The 15,194-nt window shown below is 45.5% G+C and overlaps 2 protein-coding genes across 2 annotated transcripts; one reads left to right on the forward strand and one right to left on the reverse strand.

Moving 5' to 3' along the window:
• Positions 1 to 1,198: 1,198 nt before the first annotated feature.
• LOC125516559 (tubby-like protein 4) lies at positions 1,199 to 3,899 on the forward strand. Its single transcript, XM_048681958.2, has 8 exons — positions 1,199 to 2,347; positions 2,482 to 2,658; positions 2,766 to 2,821; positions 2,895 to 2,997; positions 3,103 to 3,192; positions 3,324 to 3,419; positions 3,501 to 3,568; positions 3,666 to 3,899. The coding sequence occupies exons 1-8, from the start codon at positions 1,820 to 1,822 to the stop codon at positions 3,739 to 3,741; spliced, it is 1,194 nt and encodes a 397-aa protein (XP_048537915.1). The 5' UTR covers positions 1,199 to 1,819; the 3' UTR covers positions 3,742 to 3,899.
• A 629-nt stretch (positions 3,900 to 4,528) lies between these two features.
• On the reverse strand, positions 4,529 to 11,939 carry RAD23B (Rad23 UV excision repair protein family). The gene is made up of 12 exons (XM_048681959.2): positions 11,589 to 11,939; positions 9,246 to 9,407; positions 8,790 to 8,828; positions 8,653 to 8,717; positions 8,520 to 8,564; positions 7,526 to 7,703; positions 7,314 to 7,442; positions 7,165 to 7,230; positions 6,181 to 6,228; positions 5,994 to 6,103; positions 5,005 to 5,086; positions 4,529 to 4,905 (listed from the first exon to the last, which is right to left on the reverse strand). The coding sequence occupies exons 1-12, from the start codon at positions 11,652 to 11,654 to the stop codon at positions 4,792 to 4,794; spliced, it is 1,104 nt and encodes a 367-aa protein (XP_048537916.1). The 5' UTR covers positions 11,655 to 11,939; the 3' UTR covers positions 4,529 to 4,791.
• Positions 11,940 to 15,194: the final 3,255 nt, after the last annotated feature.

A 15,194-nucleotide genomic window follows, 5' to 3' on the forward strand; every position in this document is an offset into this window, starting at 1 on the left:
CTGTGGCGTTCACCGGCGGGGGATCGGCTTTTATAACCACGACCAGGCGGCGAGAGCCTGCATGCCGGGCGACGCGTGGCGGGAGCAGCCGGGAGGTGGCGCCTTCACTGCACCGCCCGTGAGGCATCAATGGAGGCTGACCGGCGTGGCAGCGCAGCAGCCTTGGCCAGCCTTCGCATTAATTTCCGCGGGAACCGAGGCGATGAGGACGACGAAGCGACGTCTCGCTGACGCAGCGGGCCCATCACCGTTCGCGTGAAAAACGCGTTCCCCAGCGCCCCCTGGCACGCCGGGTTCAGTCTGGGTCCGCCGGCATCAGTTTCAATCCAAACCAGCGAAAAACGGGCTCCTGGGCGTGACAAGGCCGATTTTCGGCCGCCGGCGACAAGAGAAAATGCTTGGGGGGCTGTTGGGGACGCGGATAGAGATACTCTTACATAAGCATCTAGACTCAGAAACTCTCTTGCCCATAGATGGACATCATCACATCAGTGTTAGCACTCCTTGCAAAAAGAAGCTTGAACCCTTGTGAAACTTATGGAGTGAAAACTTCATTTCTCGAAGCACATGATATCGGGGTTGTTTGGCCGGGCTCCAAATATTTGGTTCGCCAAGGCCCATTGGTTCTTTCTAGTTCATTCGGTAGCCAATTCCTGGGCGAGATGTTGGCGGCCGAATCGGTCGCCAATAGTTTGATGCGCCGATGGATTGACAGAAATCAACTCGTCCTTCGTCCCAAATACTCCCTTTATTCTACAATGTAGTGCTTTCTTTATCCACGTGCTTCAATTTTGACCGTAAATTCAACTATCAAGACCGATTGCGGCGGGAGCAAAAATTATATCAGTGAATTCGTATTCGAAAGAAGTTTTCAATTATATAATTTTTTCTCCCGCCGCAGTTGGTCTCGTTGGTTAAATTTATGATCAAAGTTGGATCTCGGGAAGCGCGGGCGCACTATATTTTGAAATGGAGGGAATATATGTCTCGTGTAGACGTAGGACACCGCTTGTCACCGGCCACCACTAAGGCACAAACACGCATCAATTGGGCATGATAATGTTGAAGTTCGAACAAAGTAAAGTACACATCTACTGTAGTATGTTTGAACTTTGGCCTTTGGATGAATTTAAAAGTTTCAAACAAGTTGCTAGTGGTGATACGGAAGATTGAACAAACAAGGCGGGCACGGTGCTGCTTCCAAAGGTGGCCTGCTCGTACCTCCCCATTTAAAGAATGCAGCTTAGGATCTAAAAATATGTAGCTTTAGAGTTTAGAGTACTGACACATATGCAAGCTGGCACTTGGGAGTAAAAGCTGTCGTCAGCCATGAAGCGTCAACGTTACGGTCCCGCTTGCTCTCCATCTGTCCAGCCCGCCTCGTATCCCTCCCGACGCTTCCTCATTTATTTCCACTGATCGCCTCCTGTTTCCTGCCAAAAACTGCATGCAACGCAAGCGAAAAGCAAGCAGAGCAGCAGCAGCAGCGGCTCATTTAAATCACCCTCCAAACCACCATCAGCAACGCGAAGTGTTTTTCAAACTCGGTCACGGTCTATCTCAAGTGGGCAAGTCCAAGAGCAAAATTCCAACAAAGTCCAAAAAGCAAATCACGTCGCCACCACAGAGAAAGGGTCCAGCTCTGCTCCCGAGACGGCGACCGTTGGCACTCGCCACTCATCAGAGCGTTTCAAATTTAAATCGTCCCTCCAAACCTCCAAACCTCCACCACACCGCCATTTGGTCCATAGATTAAGCACCAGGCACAGGCAGCCTCGCACCACGAAACCCCCGTCAACCTCCCCTCGCGCACGCACCAATGGCAGCCACGCCGCCCAAGAGGGAGCCGCTGGCCCCCCTCAGCTGCAACGCGGCCGCAGACACGCCTGCGGCCACCGCCGGCGCGCGGCCACGCGCGCCGGCGGTCTCCGCCGAGAAGGAGAACCTGGGCGCGGCCAATCTCGGCCCCGGCAAGGAGGAGAAGAGGGCGACGACGCCTGCTGCCGCGAAGGCGGCGCCGCTGAAGCCGTCGTCGCTGCAGGCCCGCATGGAGGGCGAGGAGGCGCCGTCGGCGACCGCGACCGCGACGGCGGCGGGGCTGCCCGTGTTCGTCGGGCCGAGGGGGAGGGAGCTGCTGCCGCCGCCACCACCGCCGGCGTCGTCGTCCTACGAGGCGTGGGACCTCTCCGACAACGAGGCGGCGCCGGCCGCGTCCTGGGCCACGCTGCCCAACAGGGCGCTGCTGTGCCGCCCGCTGCCGCTCGACGTCGGGAGGTGCACCTGCGTCGTCGTCAGGGAGAAGGCCACCGGGGCCAGAGGCGTGGCGCTCTACTCGCTCTACACCAACGTGAGCTAATCCCCGTCCTCCCCCCTTCGCTTCCTCGGCTTCAAATTTTCAAAATCCGGGGGAGAGTAGTGTGATTAGTTGCTGAGATTAGTGCCATAAGGATTCGTGCCCGTCTCTCTGTTGTGCGATTGCAGGAGGGGCAGGGGCGGCAGGACCGGAAGCTGGCGGTGGCCCGGCACCGGAGGAGGAGAGGGAGGTCGGAGTTCATCGTGGCGCAGAACCAGGACGGCGTCTTCTGCAGCTCCGACAAGAACTTCCTCGGGACTATGGGTGCCAATCTTGTTGGATCCAAGTACCAGATTTGGGGCCAGGTACATGACGTTCCCCTTCCTGATTCTTCATGTCGCTCTCCTGGATTCGAGACTGATTACCATGGTGGACATGAACCAATGATGAGTATTAATGGTCGCCGATGTAGGGGGACCGGGTCGATGAGCTTAAGAGCCAGTCCAAGCGGCTTCTTGGCGTCATCGCGTAAGATTCAATCTCCGTGCGTGACATGTCCATGAATTGTATGGATTTCTTGACCAATTTTTGATTTCTGCAGGTTTGCCCCTACTATTACTACGCTCACGGGGAGTTTCAGAAGCATGAGGGCATGGATCCCCAAGAACCAGTCCATGCAGCTGAGGACCAACAGTTCTGCTCAGGTAAATCCATTTGCAACACTGGGAGATTCATTAGTGAACTTGAATGGATTCGTTTAAACCAACGAGTGAGTCATATGGTCATTAGTTGTGGAAATGTTGCTGCAGATTCAGCACGTCAGTGGGCTTCCAAAGGATTGGCAGGAGAAGAGGAGCAGAGCTGAGCAACTCTGCTCAAGATCACCTTTCTACAACAATGTAAGCAGCTTCCCTCAAGAAACTTATTGAGCCTTCAGATCGACGTGTCGAGAATCGGGAGTTAAGCTGAGAGATGTATTTGTTCATCAGTACCTAAAAGGCAGTGTGTTTGTTTTCTGCATTTGCAACAGATGACGAAGCGCTACGAACTAGATTTCAGAGAGAGGGTTGGGAGGATGGGATACAAGGTGCAGACATCAGTGAAGAACTTCCAGATGACTTTGGAGGTAAAATTTCTGCTCCTGCTTTCGATGGGGTTAGATCAGACTGAGCAACATATCATGATATCGACAACTTGTGCTCGACAGGAGAACGGGAGGCAGACGATCTTGCAGCTCGGTAGGGTCGGGAAGTCCAAGTACATAATGGATTTCAGGTAAGCCATCGATCATCGCCCTTACAGTGATCATCGACATTCGTCGATCGTATGTAACTAGTAGCAACATTTTCCGATGCGAATATCTCATTTGCAGATACCCCTTGACTGGCTACCAAGCATTCTGCATTTGCTTGGCGTCGATGGACTCCAAGCTGTGCTGCACGCTGTGACTGAGATGCAGATGTGACAGAGTTTTGTTTAGCCCGAATGTTGTTTTTGTGCTGATGGTTTCCTTTGTTCGATTTTTATGTACATGTAGTCTTCTCGCCTCGAGAAGGGATTAAATAATTAGTAGAAGAATCATAAGAGAGCAAAATGTTCGTCTGCTTACCCTCCTGTCACTGTAGATGATGCTTGTTTGCCTCAAAATTGAATTCTCAATGTGGTACTCCCTGCGTTCGAAAATACGCATGTTCTAACCGATTTTGATGAACTGATGGACTGTGAAAACTCGTCCTTGCGCTGCCGGAGCTGGTCATGCCCGGCAATGTACTTGTCCAGGAAAACAGTTACTGTCACTGCCAAAGCGCCAAGGATGAAGAGAGTGGTCGGAGGACAGCATATCTCACTGATGGCAGGAGATGCTTGCTGCTATTTCAGCTAAGCAGCGAGTAGGATAGGTATTTATTACTCGTCCGTTCTTTCGTGCAGCATCCATCCACTTCAATCTGTTGCCAGGATTCTAAGGAGAACCGGCTGCCGTCTACAACCAGGATGGTTTTGGACCAGGGGTTCTCGCCGCAGTATATGCAAAATTAGATGTCCGTATCAACATGGTCATCTCAATGTAACCAGTAACAGGTTTTCTCAATGTAACCAGTAACAGGTTTGGGCCAGGATTGTTTTGGGATTTTCTTGTATAATCCAAGCTAGCAATGCCCGGTATATCATCAGAACTGATGTTTACCATTGATGCATATCACCGGAACTGATGTTCCAATGATCACACAACAAAAGGGAAACAACATTTCAGCACTCCTCCGATAGCTCCCAATAAATTTTGCTCATTCTACAAGTTTTTTCAAATTCGGAATGCAAGTAACCTAAAGGTGTTGTGCATACAGATAATCTGTTCAACCGAGCATTAGCTCCATCTCAACTTGTGTAGCCACTCGTAACAGTCACCATCAATCTGGGTCAGATGTTCATAACAAGCACTGTCATGGTCCCACAAAGAAAAACAGTCACCATCAACCAATGTGAACTAATTTTTTTTCTCTCTATTCTTCGTCGCCAGCATGCTCAAGAAGATAGTTTGCAGCGAGTTGCTCATTCCTGTCGCAGGCAAAGAATGCTTCGATGACACGTGCTCTCTCAAACCCCATGGCTTCCAACTGAAGAGCGAAAACAAATCCAATCAACCAAGGTGAATAAGTGAGATGCATGGTGTATTTATGCAGCCAGAGGCCATTTAAGGTAATTATGAGGCATACCCTCCCAATTGCCTCTTGCTCTTCTGGTGTCACACTGATAGCATGAGGCATCTCATCCTGGTCAGCCTGGTCTAAAAAGTCCCTGGAAATGTCCCACGAGGAAGATTTAGTAGATATATGTAGACTACTAAAATTGAAAAGATTGTGAGAATGAAGCACCATGATTGGTTGAAAGCACAAAGTACAGGGGAAAGGATGCAGCAGCAGCTAATAGATACTCCCTCCGTCCCAAAATAAGTGTCAACTTTGTACTAACTTTAGTGTAAAGTTGTACTAAGGTTGAGACACTTATTTTGGGACGGAGGGAGTATTTTTTACATAAAGTACCACACACACAAGTTCTTTAAGGTGCCACTTTATGCTAGCTTATCATGTTATGTTCAGAAACTATATTAGCAGCTCCCGAAAAAAAAACTATATGCTATACTTGAAACAGCACAAGCCTAAAAACAATTATTACCACTTACTGGTATGAACTGAATAACAACAACAACAACGCCTTTAATCCCAAACAAGTTGGGGTAGGCTAGAGGTGAAACCCATAAGATCTCGCGACCAACTCATGGCTCTGGCACATGGATAGCAAGCTTCCACGCACCCCTGTCCATAGCTAGTTCTTTGGTGATACTCCAATCTGTTTTGGTATGAACTGAACCAAAACAAAATTGACAACAATAGGTTAAGAAGATAGGATGAAGTCAAACAAGATGGCAAAACCACCTGCCACAAAATCTAACCACCTGGCGAGTGGCAGTGAGCAGATAGCCGCTTTTCTTCCTTTTCTCTGCCAGTCTTTCAAGTTCTCACCCTCCCAGAAAAGAAGGGAAAGTCTTCTTACTAGCTAGCTTTTATATCTCGCGAATAGGGAGTTAAGGATATAACAGATTGATGAGATTCCAGTTTATAACTAAGCAAGCAAAATTAGTACCATGAATTCTATAGCATATTTAAATGAGACAATATATAAATTCAGCAAATAAGAAACGTACCCATCGCCACCTTCAAATGTCTCATTTAGTAACTGAAGGAACTCATCATTGTTCTCCTGAATCAACCTCAGAAGTTGAGGATTCTGCTTGCTCAATTCCTGGAGCATAGGCTGTAGCGAAATACCGGCAAAAAGTTTAGACAGAGAATGAAGGTGAGCATAGCATAAACAAGCCATTGATAGAAAACCTGTAAAATTTGTGGATTTGTATGGACCATTTCCCGAAGTGCTTGAAACTGCAAATCATAATAGCAAATTAGCAATGCACTACTACTTCAAAATTAGAATACCACATGGTAGGGTACTGACGGGAGGTTCATTCGATCAAACTACATTAATCACTAATACTCTACTAAATGGAGCATTGCATACTTTTAGTGTATATACATAGAAAATAACAATTCGTTCGGAATGCAAATGTAATGATACGCGCAGGATAATACTTTCCTATCCCAACATTATGCACAAAAGCATCCCAAGTAACAATAAACATGTGTATCCTACAGCGTTGCGTGATGGACCAACTAATAACTACTTCCACCACAGCACTCACTTGTACAAAGAACAAATTATACTGAACACGGTATATGCTCCTACCACAGAATTCTACTTTCCACATACTTAACATATCTATACAAGTAATCCACATAAACTCGTCAAGTCAAATGTTAAGCATAAATGATACTTCCTCTGTCCCTACATGTCTAGCATATTTTGAATTGTTAAGAGGAGATTTTGATCAATAGTTACTCAATTAATGTTGTCTACATATATAAAATCGCAATCATAACTTTTTTAATACAAATCTAATGACATCAATTTTATCTCACATACTGACATAGTACTTTGGTAAACACCTTGCCTTAACAAATTAATGTATGCCTTATAATTTGAGATGGAGTATAGATTTGAGTGGACAAACTACCAGCATTCACATGACAAGTACTTGGCTACCATCACAACATCAAATTCTAAGTAAATTTTTCACACGTGTCATCTCTGTTCCTAGTACATTAGATCATCGAATAGTTTGACGAGCAATGATAGTAATAAACAGAATGGTTGGCTTGATCCCATGTGCACCATTGCTCCGTACCACGTTTTTTCCTCTATCAGAAAGATCATAGAAAACAAAAGGAGAGAAGTAACTGAAAAAACATAAAGATAAGAACCTGTTGGTTATTTCTAAGAAAATCAAGTGATCCACCCCCAGCAGCACCTCCAGCATGGGAAGCCCCCTGTTACATCATTCAATTAGTCAAAAGATACTCAAAGAAGCAACACCGCACCAGCACTACACAGACAAAGGTGGAAAGTAAACCTGTGGGAAAAGATCTAATGGTGCTGTGTTTGGGATTCCAGAGAGGCCGGTTTCTCCAGGAGCTGCATCAGTGGTGTTTGCCCCTTGACCAACCACCGGAACAGCAACCTCAGCTGTCACTGGAATACCCTAATGTTTGAGAAAACAAAATATCAACTATAGCATCAAAAAATTGATCCAAATTAAAAATTCAGATGGGGAGAGATACGCACAGAGTACAGATAGTCAATGGCCCGTTCTGGATTGTTATAAGCAGCACGGAGAGCTCTTTGGACCTTATCTCTGTCCCAGCTGCCACCCCCCATCTCCATTATCTGGTTAATCATTGTGTCCAGATTGCTTCCTGACAGTAAATCCGATGCTGCAAGATCAACTGTACTCGAAGGGGTCCTAACAAAAAACGAAACAAGAGTTTTACATAGCAGTCTTGGTGGTGTGAATATGAACCAAACCATTTTTCCCTTTAAATTTACTAGTTTTTTTTTTGTCTTGGTGGTGTGAATATGAACCAAACCATTTCCCTTTAAATTTACTAGTTTTTTTTGTCTTGGTGGTGTGAATATGAACCAAACCATTTCCCTTTAAATTTACTAGTTTTTTTTCACGCAAAAAAAACTAGTAAATTTAAAGGGAAATGGTTTGGTTCATATTCACACCACCAAGACTGCGAGACAGATTGTAGGATCATGCAATGCTACTATCCATACAGTTACAGCAATCCCAAAAATTCCAGTTTGGGGCCTAACTTCCCATTACCCAGCTATGCAAATTGCTGTTTCAATGGCTTTTGATTTTCATGCACTCCAGAAATTCACCTAGTTATGATCAGTGCTTCTAACTTAATACCTAGTGTTAATGTTCATTGACCATTGTGCTTAAGTCAGGAGGTTGCTGATTATAACCCTATTGACTCATGTTACATGTTCACGGAGAAGTTAAAAAATATACTTTTCACTTCTCACAAACTGCAATCTATTAGTTGATGCAGGTACTTGTGATTGTTGTCACTCTTCAAAATGAACTTTTGCGGCTATGAGGTCATTCATGCAACACTGCATGATTTAAAGCTGAAACAAGCATCAGAAGGACGTGCCTCTGAAATTTAAGAACACCGGTTTTCCCTCAGGAGGGATACAAGCAGAAACACGAAATTTAAGTGGTAAAAAAGACCCTAATGCAATATCAACTGGCAGACTTCAAACATACTCTGCGGGTGGTCTTTCAGGCTGAGAAGTCGTAGTTGATGGGACCCTGCAGAAAGATGACGCATACATTTAATTTGAGCAAGACCCTATGTGCATGCAGTAAAATGCAACCAGGACGCTAGAAAGGGACTCACTGGGGCTGAGGAGCTTGTGGTTGAGCAACTGGAGGTGCTTGACTGGTAACAGGAGTGCTTGAAGGCTAGTAATGGTTCATGTGTCAGTACATATGCTTGCTACTATTGTGCTTTCATCCGCAAGAGAAGAATTTTACCTGGGCAGATGAAGCTCCACTGGAAGCAGAAGCTTTACTCTGCAGAAAATAATTAAATAGTTATACTTTTAATTTTAAGAGAAGAAGAACAAGCCCGACGCATCAAGTAAGAAAAACTTGAATTATGTTAAAATAGTGCTGTAAGTGTCAAGTACTTTATGTAATGTTGATATAAATGGACAATGTACAGCATAGCTGTAACATAGGAAGGAACTATATAGATAAACTATGGCGGGAGGCCAGCAAATTGTGGCGCATCAAATAAGGTGAAATAGTATCTCAGGCATATTCTTCATTAGTGAATAATAACTGTCAGGAGGCCAGCAAATTGTGGCGCGTCAAATAAGGCAAAATAGTATTACAACTGCTACACCAAGTATTCAATCAGTGAAAATAATCCAATAGCATATGACAAAACTGAAACTATCCATACTGTATAGGGCATAAGCAGCCTACCTTGCTAAGCATGACAACTAGAAATCCATCTTCGCTAACTTGATTTTCATCCAATGTGCTTTCATCCTTCAAAACCTTGCCGTTGTGAATCAGCAGTTGTTGACCCCATGGATAACTATCCTTTCCTTGAATCTCTTCAATGTTCTTCTTGACAGCCATAATCTGATTCAAAGCAAACAGTTAGCATGATATTGAAGTAATTACTCCCACTGAATATTTGTACTATTCATAGTTAAAAGGTCTTCGAAATGCTACTTTGACAAAAAAAAAGTGCCTAGAACTCATTTAGATGAGTTATAGTTTGGTCTCATTCACCTTAGCTGACATCACTTATTTGTTATTCTAGCCTGCTTTCATTGGCAGGCCAATTCGTCACCTTTTGTTGCTGGGTTGGGCTAGATTTCTATCCGCTATGTAATTCAAAACAACAAAAGAAAAAGAAAAAAGACTCTCTACATGGGCTTTTTTTTTGCGGATAAAAAAAGACTCTCTACATGGGCTTGTCATCACGTGATTTTGGGTTGAAAAAAGGAGACACATTAGGAAGGAAAAATCAACCCTAAAAATATTTTAGAAAAAAATGACGGAAAATTTTAAAAATGTTGCAACGTGCAGTTGCGACCTGACTTGAAAACTTGCAGTTGCGACCTGACTTGAAAACTTGCAGTTGCGACCTGACTTGAAAACTAGCAATTGCGACCTCATCTAAAAACTTGCAGTTGCGATCTCACTTGAAAACTTGTAGTTGCAACCTAACTTGAAAAACTTACAGTTGTAACCCCACTTGAAAACTTGCAATTACAACCTAATTTGAAATCTTACAGTTGCGACCCGACTGAAAATAATTGCAGTTGCGACCCCATTTGAAAACTTGCAATTACGGCCAAACTTGAAAACTCGCAATTACAGCCTATCTTAAAATACTTGCAATTGCAACATGATTACAGTTACACATAATGCATTGTGTGCAACTCGCGCACGTGCAACTAGTAGTAAAAATATAAAAAGAAACAGCCCGCATTAATTGCATTTATGCTGCAACGGTAGCAATTGCACATGAATAAGTGACGCAAAACGTAGGGCAAACAAGAAACAAGTGAAGCCCCAAAAAACGTATGCAAAAAAAGAAGAAAACACATACTAATTGGTTCACGTTCGAATAACGACAACACGTTCCGTTAAAAAACGACAACAGAAAAGTCAAAGCACAGAAATCTATTGGGCTGCACCCCAGCCGATGTCTAACAACCAGCAAAGGCTGCACCGGCCGTGCGTCACACCACATAAATAGCTTACATACCCTAAGAAAAACATAAATAGCTTACTCACAGCCGAACGCTTACAGGGTCTGCACAAATAACGATGCCAAAAAATCGGATGGTCCACTACGTGAATGACACCAAACTAAAAGTTTTAGCAAAACCGGAAAAAATACAACTATACATCGAGTATAATACTCTGAAAAATAAATTAACAGCAAATATCACATGTATTTATTATATAAACCTATATAGTTTTATCGGGAGTTAAACTTTGCGGCCACAGATCCTAGGTCATCAAGTCAAAAAGAACATAGATAGTATATCTTGACAAAAAATATTCAGCTATCAGGCTATGATCACAAAACAGTTTGGAAAGGAGTGCACTCCTCATGGCAAAGGGACACAGGTGCGGAAGAACAGTGGATAACAAGGCGTCCAAAGGACATGGTTACTGCAGATGGGAAAGAATGGCAATGGCACTCCTGAAACTCAACCTTGCGACCCCAAACTGAACCCTGGATCATGAAGATCACTTGTCAATTGCCACAGACCTAAATCCTCGCCAACTCCAGCTTTCCATCCTCCCAAAACCACAACCCCCGGAACAAGCTATTAGCACAGCATATCCACAGCATCATGCGTCTACCAATCATGTCCATTGGAATACTGCCAAAAATCGTCTGCCCATATATTTTTTAAAACAGTCTGCCTACAACAACACGCTCACCATCCTTCACCCGCACTGTTCTTCCCCTAAGACGATCCTGAGCACTCAGAAGTAAATGCGAGGACGCAGTGCAAACGGCATTCGAATTCAGGGGCCAATACCTCGGCAATAACCCCTAATCAGCAGTAGCACACCCAAATCTAACAAGCTAATCCCTTCCGTAACGCATAACTACATGTCCCTAACATCTAGTTCACCGTCACATCATCTGCATTAATCGAAATGCTAGAGAACTTCCGAAACAAAATCGCCGTGAAGCTGTGCATCCAGCGAAGAACGCGGGCCCTGTTTGAATTAAAAAAAAGTCGGGGAGATTTGAAACTAAACGAGGGGAGCGGGCGGGGGGAATCTCACGGTGTCATTGTGCTGGACCCGGATCTCGAAGTGGGTGCCCTTGAGAGTCTTCACCGTCAGCTTCATGGCGGCGCCGCGGTGGTCTCGGCCGGGAGATCGGAGTTCCTTCCTCCCCTTCCTTTCCGCTGCTCGCGCTAGGGTTTTCAGCAGGTCATGTGCTGTTGACGCACCCCTCCGCGGATAACGGCACGTCGAGTTCGCGGATCGACCTCGCTGCCCCTCGCCCCCTCCGTCACTGGCTCCGCGCCGCCGCAGTCGCTCGATGCGCCGCCGCCTGCTTCGCCTTCGCTACTAGCTGAGTGCCTCGAGTGGCTGGGCCAGCTCGTGTGTGTTTGCGGCGGCTGTCTTCTTCACAGAGTTAAGATTTGTCTTCTTTCTTATGGGCCGTGGAAGTGAAACGACCAGCAGAAGCCCAAAGGGAGCGTTTCGTCAGCTGCCTAAGGCCCAGCCAAGCCCGCGCGGTGCAAAAATCAGTCATTTGGCAGGCCAGGCTGGCCTGCATTAAAATCTTATGTGCACGATGTTTAAAGCACTTTCCATCTGCACCCGTTAGGAACATTTGATTCGGCAGTTTCCAACGAGTCAGACTTGAGCGATGCAAAAGAGCGCATATGGATAGCTCAAGCGATGTAGCCGGTCAATACTTGTTGTACTATGTGATTGTGAGGTTTAACTTTCTAATCTCCTTCATCATTTATTAGTTCTTCTAAAATCTACACAATGGTGCTTCAATTCGAAATAAGGTCTACGCAAAAAAACATGCACATCGATATTGTAGTTCCATTTAGGTGATCGGTTCGTCTTTTCTTCGACCGTAAATGTTCAATTTTGTGTTCATGTTTGAAGCTATTTCAGATGAATTTTATCAAATTCGTCATGCACAACCGATCATTTGAAATTTCCTTTGACCGATAGCTTCACCTCCACGTTTCACACGACTTTGGTGTTCTACGTTCTCTGTTTCGATGGTTGTAGACGAGTATATCTACATCCACCTAGTGGATAGTGGATTGGGTGTATAAATGCATCTGTGATCTCTTTCAAAGACATTCCTTAATATCCTTTACCTAGTCCTTTTTAATCTACACAACGGTGCTTCTGTCGGCCCAATGGGAACCGAGGTACCCTAGGGCGGTTGACCTAGGCCTTGACAATGGCACCCGGCAAGCGATGTCGCTCTGGCTGGCACAACTAAGAGCTCGGCGGCTCGTCGTTAGGTGAACAGACTCCACACCTTCTCCTCGATAAGTGCTTCGCGGGGCTCCAACCCCCGGCAAGCACTTCCCTGGATTCGCCTGGGAAGCACCACCCCTTACGGCTGGTTCCTCCCCCACGAAGGAACTAGTGAATCTGCCTATCAGAGGCATTAAATGCGAACCACCCCGCTACAGTGGTCGTCGTCAGCTGCTGAGATAGGACACAACGTGTCCACCTTTTAACTTTGGGCGTCGATGAGGCGCGCCATCCCCAAGGACATCAATAGTTACAATTGAGGACTCACCTACTTGGCGTGATGCTACAGGAGCGTCCTGTAGCAGCTCACGCGGCATGGGCAAGCATGCCGCGCCTCGTCGTGCCGGGGCGATACGGACGCCCTTCCCTCTCTCCTCCATCTTGTGATGGATGTGTGGCAACCACCAATAGGATAAGCGAAGGACCATGCTCAACATAAATAGAGGGCAATTATAACCTAGCAAAGGGCTCGACTCATCCGCAATCCACCATATACATTGTAACATGTTCGGCTAGAACACAGCAATATCATCCATAGGCAAGAGTTGGGTATCCACCATGTACATTGTAACTTGTTCGCCTGCTCCATTTGTTCCTAGTGCGAGATCATGGTTAACCTGTGGGGATTGGTCTTAGGTAGCCGTGTGAGACGGTGGCCCATTTATATATATGCTTATGGATGGTTGTGTGAGACCGTCTGTCCAGGACTACTGTGTGAGATGGTATGTCCAACTATTAGAGTAGATCCACTATTACAAAGGTAGGGAAAAACTATTTTGCGCAAATGGAAACCAACCTTACAACAAATTGCATGTTTATTTCCGATAAGCCAATCCTGGTGAAGCTTGCCAATACATGCAATATATTGACCCTTGTGTCTGCAACGTATTTGTTGAGGAACGTAGCATGCAACTTCAAAAAAATTCCTACGCTCACGCAAGATCTATCTAGGAGATGCATAGCAACGAGAGGGGGAGAGTGTGTCCACGTACCCTCGTAGATCGAAAGGAAAGCGTTTGTTAACGTGGTTGATGTAGTCGAACTTCTTCACGTTCCGACTGATCAAGCACCGAACGTATGGCACCTCCGAGTTATGCACACGTTCAGCTCGATGACGTCCCTTGAACTCTTGATCCAGCAAAGTGTCGAGGGAGAGTTCCGTCAGCACGACGGCGTGGTGACAGTGATGGTGAAGTGATCCGCGCAGGGCTTCTCCTAAGCACTACGTGAATATGACCGGAGGCATAAACTGTGGAGGGGGGTGCCGCACACGGCTTGGAACAATTGATGTGTGTTCTAGGCGCCTGTAAGTGCATCTAGTGCCCCTTAGTGATTTTGGTGTATTGAAGACTTATAGGTTAAGGAACTAATGTGTTTGTGAGTGTACACAGGTCTATAAGTCTATAAGGAGTTTGATATTTACAGAGAAATTCGACCCCTAAAAATGAATGTCTTCAACTGAAGACTTTGGATTTCTGAAAACTTTGAAAGTGAAGAAATTGGTGTGACCATAAAGACTTGATATTCGTACGAGGAACATGATTCGTGAAGACTTTTGTTTCCATAGCTTCATTTTCTTTTTCTTGAGTTATAGGAAACACCGTACTGTTAAAGGGGGTCGAGGAAATACTAAGGAAAAATTTCCAAGTGATGCTCATCTCAAAATCCTACACCTACCAATCCCTTTGAGTGAAGCCATTGGAAATCTCATGCAGCTTAGTCAATTTCTCCAGTGACAGAGATGAAGTTCTTCTGGTCTCTGAGGAATTTGTTCTGACTGAGGAGTTAGGAATTCACAAGTGCGGATTGCCTACAAGTGAGGAACATGACAGCCCTGAGGAATTTGATAGTCAAATTTTTGACTGTTGCCGTGCTACGTGCCAGCTGTCCCAAAATATCTTCCCACCTAACGGTCATATCATTGAACGACATTTATGTCTTATCATGTCAGGCTGCTCCCTAGGCTATAAATAGCCACCCTACAACCACTAGCTGGTTGGTTGCTCCGAGAGAAACTGACACTTGTCATTTGAGAGCATCCCATCCTCCGAGGACTTTGAGCGAAAATCATCAAGTGAGGAAAACCCAAACCCAAACACCTACAAACCCAAAGTGATTGAGCATCACTGAAGAGATTGATCCTGCGTGGATTCGACGCTTGTTGCCTTTGAAGACTGTGCATCTTCCAGACGGTTAGGCGTCATGGTCTAGAGCATCCAAGAGGAAATTGTGGATCGCCGAGTGACCGAGTTTGTGAAGGTTTGGAAGTCACCTGAAGACTTACCACGAGTGATTGGGCAAGGTCTGTGTGACCTTAGCTCAAGGAGAATACGGTGAGGACTGTGTGTCTGGGACTGTGTGTAACGCCCCGGA

The sequence above is a fragment of the Triticum urartu genome, chromosome 6A (genome assembly GCF_056163025.1).
Source record: "Triticum urartu cultivar PI428250 chromosome 6A, HENAU_Tu73, whole genome shotgun sequence".
Lineage (NCBI taxonomy): Eukaryota > Viridiplantae > Streptophyta > Magnoliopsida > Poales > Poaceae > Triticum > Triticum urartu.